Source organism: Oryza sativa, chromosome 3 (assembly GCF_034140825.1).
Source record: "Oryza sativa Japonica Group chromosome 3, ASM3414082v1".
In the NCBI taxonomy this organism is placed as follows: Eukaryota; Viridiplantae; Streptophyta; class Magnoliopsida; order Poales; family Poaceae; genus Oryza; species Oryza sativa.
The window spans coordinates 21,066,523-21,074,612 of record NC_089037.1 but is presented as its reverse complement, the minus strand read 5'-3'; the positions used below and the strand labels follow the sequence as shown (position 1 = coordinate 21,074,612).

The following is an 8,090-nucleotide window of genomic DNA, read 5'->3' as shown; positions in this document are numbered from 1 at the left end:
ATAAATAAATTGAGCTAATGCTACTGTGTTAATAACGGTCTCATTAGGAAATTATAGAATCTTTAATAAATCTTAAATATCGGACAATATTAAATTTTGGGAAAATTCACACTTGGACACTTAATATGGTCACCCAAATGCATAGGAGTAATACAAATTTAATTTATAACTTTTCTCAATTTATAAATCAACCAAAGCCCTAAAAGTAGGAAAATAGGAATACTTAGGAAAATATATAATAAAAATAAAAATATGTTCAATATTAAATTTGAATACAAATTTCGATGGAGTAACTTAGGATTGGTGTATTTTACATTGTGACAAAATTAGTGGCAATAGTATATTTTTCCTAATTGCAAAATACCCTCTAAAATAAAAAAATAGTTGGCTAGCACTGTTCATTAGCCCTCTAGGTGTTTGATTTGGTTCCCTAACCACCACCCCTCCTCTGCCGCGCTCCGCCTGGAGGCCTGCGTCGCCCCTGCGTGTGCTGCGCCGCTGCCTTGCACCCCGCGCCGCCGCGCGCCGTCTTGTCACCGCCGTCACCCTGCCGCGCCGCCACGTCATGTCGCCGTCGCCGCGCCGTCTCCATTCCGCCGCACGCCGTCGCTGTTGTCGGTCGCATCGTCTCGAGCCCCACCCCTCTGTGCGTGCCGTCGCCTTCGCCGTCACGTCGTCATCATCGCCGCGCCGCGCGCCGTCGCCATCGCCGTCGCGTCGGCTTCGCTGCCACGCCGCGCGCCGTCTCGTCGCGCCCCGCGCCGCCAAGCCATGTGCCGCTGCTGCACCGTCGTCCGTCGCGTCTCACAACGATGAGCCCCGTGCCACGTCCCGTCACCGCGCGAACGTCCTGTCAAGGCGCCATGCCATGTGCGCCTATGCCCTATCCTCCTCTAGCCCAGCATCTAGCCCGGTTGGCAATGGGTTGGCAAGCTTATCTTCTCCGGCTTGCCTATAAAAGCATCCCCACCATCTCCCTTCCTCCCCACGCCATCTTGGCTGCCATCACAAGGCCAAGCCCCCATAAAACCCCATCCCTCTCTGCCTCTTCCTTGTACACATTTCGTCGAACATCTTGTGGGCGTGCTGCACCTTCTTCTCCACACCACCACTGCAGCCGATCTTCGTTGTCCCGCCGTCTATCGGTAAGTCCTCGCTCCTCTGGCCTCCCCTAGTTCCGTAGAAACTAGAGCCCCCTTTAATTTCACCAATTAGCAACCGTCGCCGTGCCGGTCCGGCCACCGTTTTGCCGCCGGTGAGCTCGCCGTGGACAAGCCATTCCGGAGCTCCTCGTAGTCATCTCGTTAGTAAAATGGAACCCTCACACGTCGTAGATACTCACGTCCTCACCAATTTGGTCGAAAACCCTCCGTATCGCCCTAGCACCTAGCTACCCGTGCCCGGCCATGGCGGCCATGGCGGCCATGCGGCGCCGCTCGCCCTCGCGCCGTCCTGCGCAGTGACTGCCGACAGGTGGACGCCGGAGCCTTGCCGCTCCCTCCCCTGGTCACCGTCGGGTCGCCCTCGGCCGGCCTTGCCGCGCGCGCTGCGTCTCCCCTGCTACTCCCGCTCGGTCTGGAGGGAGAGAAGAGGAAAACAGAGAAAGAGAGAGAGAAAAGAGAACAGAGAAGAGAGGTTAGAGTGGGCCCACCTGTCAATGGTTCATAGGATTTGCTTTAGAAAAATAATCCAGTAGGAAAGCAAATACAATCCTAAACCCCACATGTCAGTCACTTGGAGTTTTGGATAAAGTTTAGGAATAAAAATAATGGATTAGGAACAGTACCTTTTTACAATTTCTCGGATTTATTCAAATTTGAAACTTTAAACTAGCATAACTCTCTCATTTTAACTCGGATTTGAGTGAAACTTGAACCTAAATTTATCTAAATTCATAAGCTTTCCAATGGTATATAATTCACTATTTTATAAAATACATTTATAATTATTAAATAACTAATACTAAGATAATGCATAATAGTTAAAAATGTGCTAATAAATAAAATTGATATTGTACTGTAAAGTAGATGTCAAATAATTGTCTTTAACACGCTTTTTCACTGTAAAACCTATGTAAACTAATTAGGAGCATTGTTTCAAATTAATTAAAGCATAGGAAATACTAGTGCCATTTATTAATATATGTCATGTCAATATATAATTATACCCATAACGTCCAAACTATATAAATAATGTTTAGCCTCATATTTTGTGACTAAAATATAAACACATGTTGATGAGTCTTTAACTTGTTTATGAGAAATAATAGCAGAGCTTGTATGATTAAACCACCAATATGAAATTAATTAACGACATTTCCAATACAGTAGTATATGTTTAGGTTGGAAATCGACCCTTAAGTTGTATAGACAGTAACTCACTCATAAATCCACTTAAAATCACATGTACTATATAGCTTAAGAAAATAGCAGCTATTCAAATAAATGATTCAATATTAAGATATTGTGCACTCACATATACTGTACAGTCCATTATAGCTATACGTTGTAGTATTAAATCGCTTGATTGCACATATTAAAATTAAAGAGGATATATGACAAACATGTATGGTGGATAAATACTAATTATAGACCTTGACCTTATATAACCCAAGTCCAATTGTAGATTAGGATTATTCATTGTAAAATTATGTGATGGGATAATCTGTAACCATAATATGATTAACCTAAACAACTCTAACATACAAAGCATGGATAATTATTAACCTTTTATAATTTATTGTGACAAGTAAAATATGTTCATAATTAAAGCAAAGCCTCCATCAATTAAATAATAATACAAATGATTCATTATTTGATTGATACTAAATCCATCTAACAACAGAACCTCTGGTATGTAACCGTGCTATTTAGATAGATGCATATATAGCCATAATCCTTCCATAGCCATTTGATAGACTAAACCGCCGATTAGCCAAATATATATGTATACCATAAATGCTATGTTGGTTAACTCCTAAATAGACCACGATGAAAATAGAAAGATTAAGAAACTTTAGCCCTTGGCATGATTGGAATCCATTAGCAAACACGAATAGTACATTTTATTGTGCATATTTGATTGTTGTTGAATATTAGTTTTTCTCGCGTATTATAGACCTTGTGTATCGGTTAGTCGTGAGGCAACGTCTGCAACTTCTAGGAGGTGAAGGTTGATCAAGAATTATATCAAGAATAAGGATTATCCTGAGCAGGCAAGTCATCACTATTCTTTGAACATGTTGATCCCAATTGCGAAATTATTTTGTTTACAAATAAAATTGCATGCAATGATGAACATCCCACTTGATTATGCCATGCCTTGATTGTTGTTTACCCTTAAAATCTTTGTAACCATGATTACGTATGAGTCCTTGTCAATTATGACAATTGCTTAGAAATGCTATTCTAGAATCATGCATACTCATATTTATCAAATGCTATATGCTTGGGCAATTACCTTTGGGAAGGTAATTGAGATGCGGCATGTGGAGACATGAGCGCCACATTGCCATGATGTTGATGACATGATTTGTGAAAGGAGAAATAAAATTAAACAACTGTTTTCGACTGGGGCGGACGGAGGATTTGGGTGGTGTCCGGAAAAGGCTAGTGCCGTCCCCGGTCAATTAAGGACCGAGCCATGAAGTTAAGCATGAAACGACCCCCCTACAACCGCACTTCTCGTATGGGTATAGACCTAGCGGAGTAGATAGCTGAGCGGAGGCAATATCCATGCATAGTGGTTTCTTGATGTGTGAGGCAGGGGCTCTACGGTGGGGCAGCCATTGGTAGGACCACGAGGCGGGTGTCTACAGTGGTGTCGCCATTGGTAGGACTGCCATGTGAGAATTTAAACATAATTATAACTTAATGCATGTGTGAGTCTTCCCTTCCCGGGTGCGCCAGAACTCCTCTCACTGCTAGAAATCGTATTACGCCTAGAGTGCATGAGGATGTAAAGTTCATGGAGCGGGTACTGCCAATGCGAGGTTATCAAAAGGCTTTGCCGTGACGCATCTCATGTGTTGGGATGAGGCTCATGTGTTGGGCAGTCGCGGAGTGCTGGTAAAGTGTACATCCACCGCAGTGTGAGTAAACCAAATCTATTCGAATAGCCGTGTTCGCGGTTATTGAGCACCGGGACGTGTATTACACTTGGCTAGACTCTAAATTCTTAACTTGTGTGGGATGGGTTATTGCATGATGATTTTATGCTGTGGGAGCCACTTCCTGAGAGGAGGGAAGGTGGACGTCCTCAGAAAACCATGACGACTCAATGGGGGGGAAGCAATCCTTGGGATCACAATGGATGGTGGACAGAACCGTCGTTGTTTAATGTGAACACTGGTATTAAAATTTGATCAATCTATGCTAGGTCTTAGGCTTGTGAAAAGATTTGCAAAACTTGCTTTGCGCAAAGGAACCTGAAGCCATTCCTTGAAATACCCTATATCATATGCATCGTTGCTGTGGTGGCTTGCTGAGTACGGTTGGTACTCACCCTTGCTATTTATATATTTTTTAGGAGAGTGTTGAAGAGAAGCCCTTGTCGGTACGCTTGCGTATCCAACAAGATGATCGGAGTGCGGTCTTGTTCTAGGTCTCGTTTCCCCAGTCGACTGCCTGTGGCATGTTAACCGGGCCCTTATATTATTTTGTCTTCCGCTGTTGTTCTCTGATAGTTGTTGGCCTACCTGGCCCTAATGTAAGTATTTAACTCTTTTAGCCTGAATTCATTCGTGATATGTTGTGATCCAACTATGTATGTGTGTACCAACTACTGATCCAGGGATTGGTACGGATAAACACAGAGGATTTCCGATTTTCAAAATCGGGGGTCTACACATGTGGGACCCATGTGGGTCCCACGCTCATGAGTCAGCTGCCATGTCAATTAAAACCGTAGTCAAAACTGTTGAGGGACCTAGTTTGCACTGGTTTTGTAAGTTGGGGGACACGTTGTATCCGGTTTTGCAGTTCAAGGATGATTTTGTAACTCAACGACAAGTTAAGGGACCTTGGTTACTTTTTCCTTTTATTTTTTTTTCAACGGATGGGGCTACGAGCTACATGCTTGGGAGGCCCACGACTGCATGCGCGCCCTTATATACCCACCTTTGGGCCTCCCTACTAGTTGGGCTATTTTTACCCAAATTCCTAAGAATACAAGTTTTTTTTTAACTTTTTTTTATCGATGGGAACTGCACAGTATCGATATTCAAATGTTCGTATTTTTATAAAAAAATTGTATTTAGAAAGTTTTAGGGATAATTGTGTTCTTGTCCTTACTTTGAGTTACAATTGTAATTTTGCCCCTCTTTTTTAGGGTTTGTGATTTTACCCTACTTTTTTTGAATTGAAGCTTCGGTTTGCCCCTGTTTTAGATGGCATTAGGTGGGTCCAGATTCTGTAAGATAATAAAATGAATAAGGTAAAGAAAAAATTGTTTACAAAATGTAGAAAGACCATTGTAGCCCTGTAAAAAACACTTACCAGTTACCACCACCCAGCCATCCAACCCATCCTCCTCTCCCATCCCAAACAGGTGGATGCATGCGACGGAGGTGGCGGCACCGGAGCAACTCACGAGCAGGCTACGACGGCGCAAGTGGTAGCGCTTGCCGGCGTGAGCAGCGGCTGCTCGGTAGAGAGGGAGTAGGCGGTGCTGCTCGGTCAACACGCGAGCAGGTGGTGGCTCAGCGACGCAATAGCAGGGGAAGGGGTGGCTCAGCTTGGCTCAGAGACGCTGTAGCTTGCTGCGAACATCGTTTAGAGTAGGAGCAGCCACAAGGACACACGACAAGCAAGCTGTGGAGATTATAGATACCCTATACCCACATGGTATATATATCCGACTGGGTATAGGGGTACTGTATGTAGATAGAATATCTTTAAGAGACTTGGGTTAAATTCCAAACTTGTGTATCAAGGAAATACCCGGAGTCTTAGTCGTTTACGATTGTATTTTATCTTTACTCGCCTATTCCGTTAGGAATATGGGCTGTACCTTGTAATACGGACTCCTTCCCCTATATAAGGAGGGGTCCGGGTGCCTCTTGGGGCATAACTTTTCTCCCAGATCATACGATCAATAATACACTCGACGGACCAATCCATGGACAGGAGTAGGGTATTACTTCTCATTGAAAGGGCCTGAACCTGTATAAAATTCTGTGTCTCTAAACCCATCCACTTCTCCAGATTGATAGCTACCCCTTTTTGTATTGCTGAAATTTTGTTTCGACAGGTTGCGTGCCAGGTAGGCGTAGCGTCAAGTTTTTCGCCGACTAGTGCGATGGGTTTTGTCTCCGGCATCGACGACTTCGTCTTCCCTCCCGGGCAGGCGTTCCAGTTCGGCAGCCTCGACTTCATCACTAACGACTTTGGCAATATTTCTCTCCTTGACTCGGATCCGAACCAGTCAGGGAGAGGTCAGGCCTCTGCCCCGTTCGGTCTCCCAAACTCGGCCGAGATCTACTCCAAGATCATCTCATCTGAGTCGGCTTCAAACTACTCGGAAGAGATCCAATCTACTTCGACACGACCTGATCAAGACGATGGGGCCTATCCTTCAATCCTGATGAAGCTCCCCGATGACTTGGCTGCTATTTTTACCACAAGGATGTCTCCTCCCCGTAGGTCTAGACGGGATCTGGTCTCTGCTCCAATCCAATCTAGCTCCAGGGAAGTCGGCGTCATACTCCAGCCTCTCGGGACAGTTTCGACGGAAGAATTGGACGGCTACCTCAGCTTCCCCGGTGTCGACTCTCGACCGACGGAGATCCTCGAGTACGACAACTTCGGCTACCACTACGACTACAGCAACCTCGACGACTTCGACGAAGGCTACGAAGACAACTACATGCCTCTCTTCTTTGGCGTTTTCATGGCTAATAACGAGACGGCATAACAGCGCCAAGCCCGAGAAGCAGAAGAACAACGCACATGACAAGAAGCTGAGCGTCGCCGACTGGAGGAGGAGCGACTAGCACAAGAGCGAGACCGGCTGCAGCGTGAGCAACAGGAACGCGAACAGGCTGCGAAGGAGGCTGAGGACCGGCAACAGCGAGCCTTGGAGGTCGGGCGACGAGCACGAGAACTTATTGGACAGCAAGATGTTGAGGGGACAGCGGTTTTTCGCACCCTGCAATAGAACGCGGTAGCGGCAATCACCCTCCTGGACACTCTGCTTCAGGAAGATGCACCCAACCACGTCGTCAACATCTTAAACCAAACCAAGCCCATGATCGCCTCCTCGGTCCCAATTAACTCCTCAAGCATCCGTACGCCGACTGGCAGCCGAGTTCCATCTCTTCGATTTCAAGATTATCATCAACCAAGCCTCAGCGTTGCCGCCGTAGGATCCAATCGTAGGAGCAGGGATCATGGTGAACGATCTGTTCACTCACCTGTCGATAGGCATAGGGAGCGCAGGGCTGAACAGCCCCGCTCTTCGCGTCGCAGGCGTCCCGTCGATCTTCGCGATACTATCAATCGGCGTCACGCGGAAAGAGGCTATATTCCCCACCATTCACCAGATCGTTACGACGACGATGTGGATGGAGTTGCCGCCTTCACAAGCGACCTGCGTCGAGTGGATTGGCCAGCCGGCTTCAAGCCGACTGGAATCGAGAAGTACGACGGCACAACAAATCCTGAGTCTTGGCTCACCGTCTACGGTCTCGCAATTCGTGCAGCAGAAGGAGATAGCAAAGCCATGGCTAATTATCTGCCCGTGGCCTTAGTGGACTCTGCCCGGTCCTGGCTTCACGGGTTACCCCGTGGCACGATTGGATCTTGGGCAGAGCTTCGCGAGCACTTCATCGCCAACTTCCAGGGCACTTTTGAACGCCCTGGCACCCAGTTGACCTCTACAACGTCATCTAGAAGCCTGGAGAATCCCTTCGAGATTATATCCGACGTTTTTCTGAACAACGCAACAAGATCTCTGACATTACCGACGACGTTATCATTGCCGCCTTCACTAAAGGTATTCGTCATGAACTTTTAGTCGGCAAGTTTGGACGCAAGCCTCCCAGGACAGTCAAGCAGATGTTCGAAAAGGCCAACGAATACGCCAAAGCAGAA

The 8,090-nt window shown here is 46.1% G+C and overlaps 1 protein-coding gene across 4 annotated transcripts; it reads left to right on the top strand.

The window, feature by feature from the left end:
* Positions 1-988: 988 nt before the first annotated feature.
* On the top strand, positions 989-7,282 carry LOC4333256 (uncharacterized). 4 transcript variants are annotated; one of them, XR_003241206.2, is made up of 3 exons: positions 1,000-1,145; positions 3,118-3,214; positions 4,528-4,734. XR_003241206.2 is itself a non-coding variant. In XM_066308394.1 (2 exons), exon 2 carries the CDS (start codon positions 6,298-6,300, stop codon positions 6,910-6,912), a length of 615 nt encoding a protein of 204 aa, XP_066164491.1. In that variant the 5' UTR covers positions 989-1,145; positions 6,250-6,297; the 3' UTR covers positions 6,913-7,282. The 4 variants fall into 4 exon arrangements, 1 of the variants encoding a protein (XP_066164491.1); XM_066308394.1 differs by lacking the exons at positions 3,118-3,214; positions 4,528-4,734 and adding an exon at positions 6,250-7,282 and having other exon boundaries at positions 989-1,145; XR_010739909.1 differs by lacking the exons at positions 3,118-3,214; positions 4,528-4,734 and adding an exon at positions 5,548-5,681 and having other exon boundaries at positions 1,007-1,145.
* Positions 7,283-8,090: the final 808 nt, after the last annotated feature.

Bases quoted from the DNA above. Each gene is read 5' to 3' on its own strand.
- LOC4333256 (XM_066308394.1), top strand. From the start codon at position 6,298: ATGGGTTTTGTCTCCGGCATCGACGACTTCGTCTTCCCTCCCGGGCAG.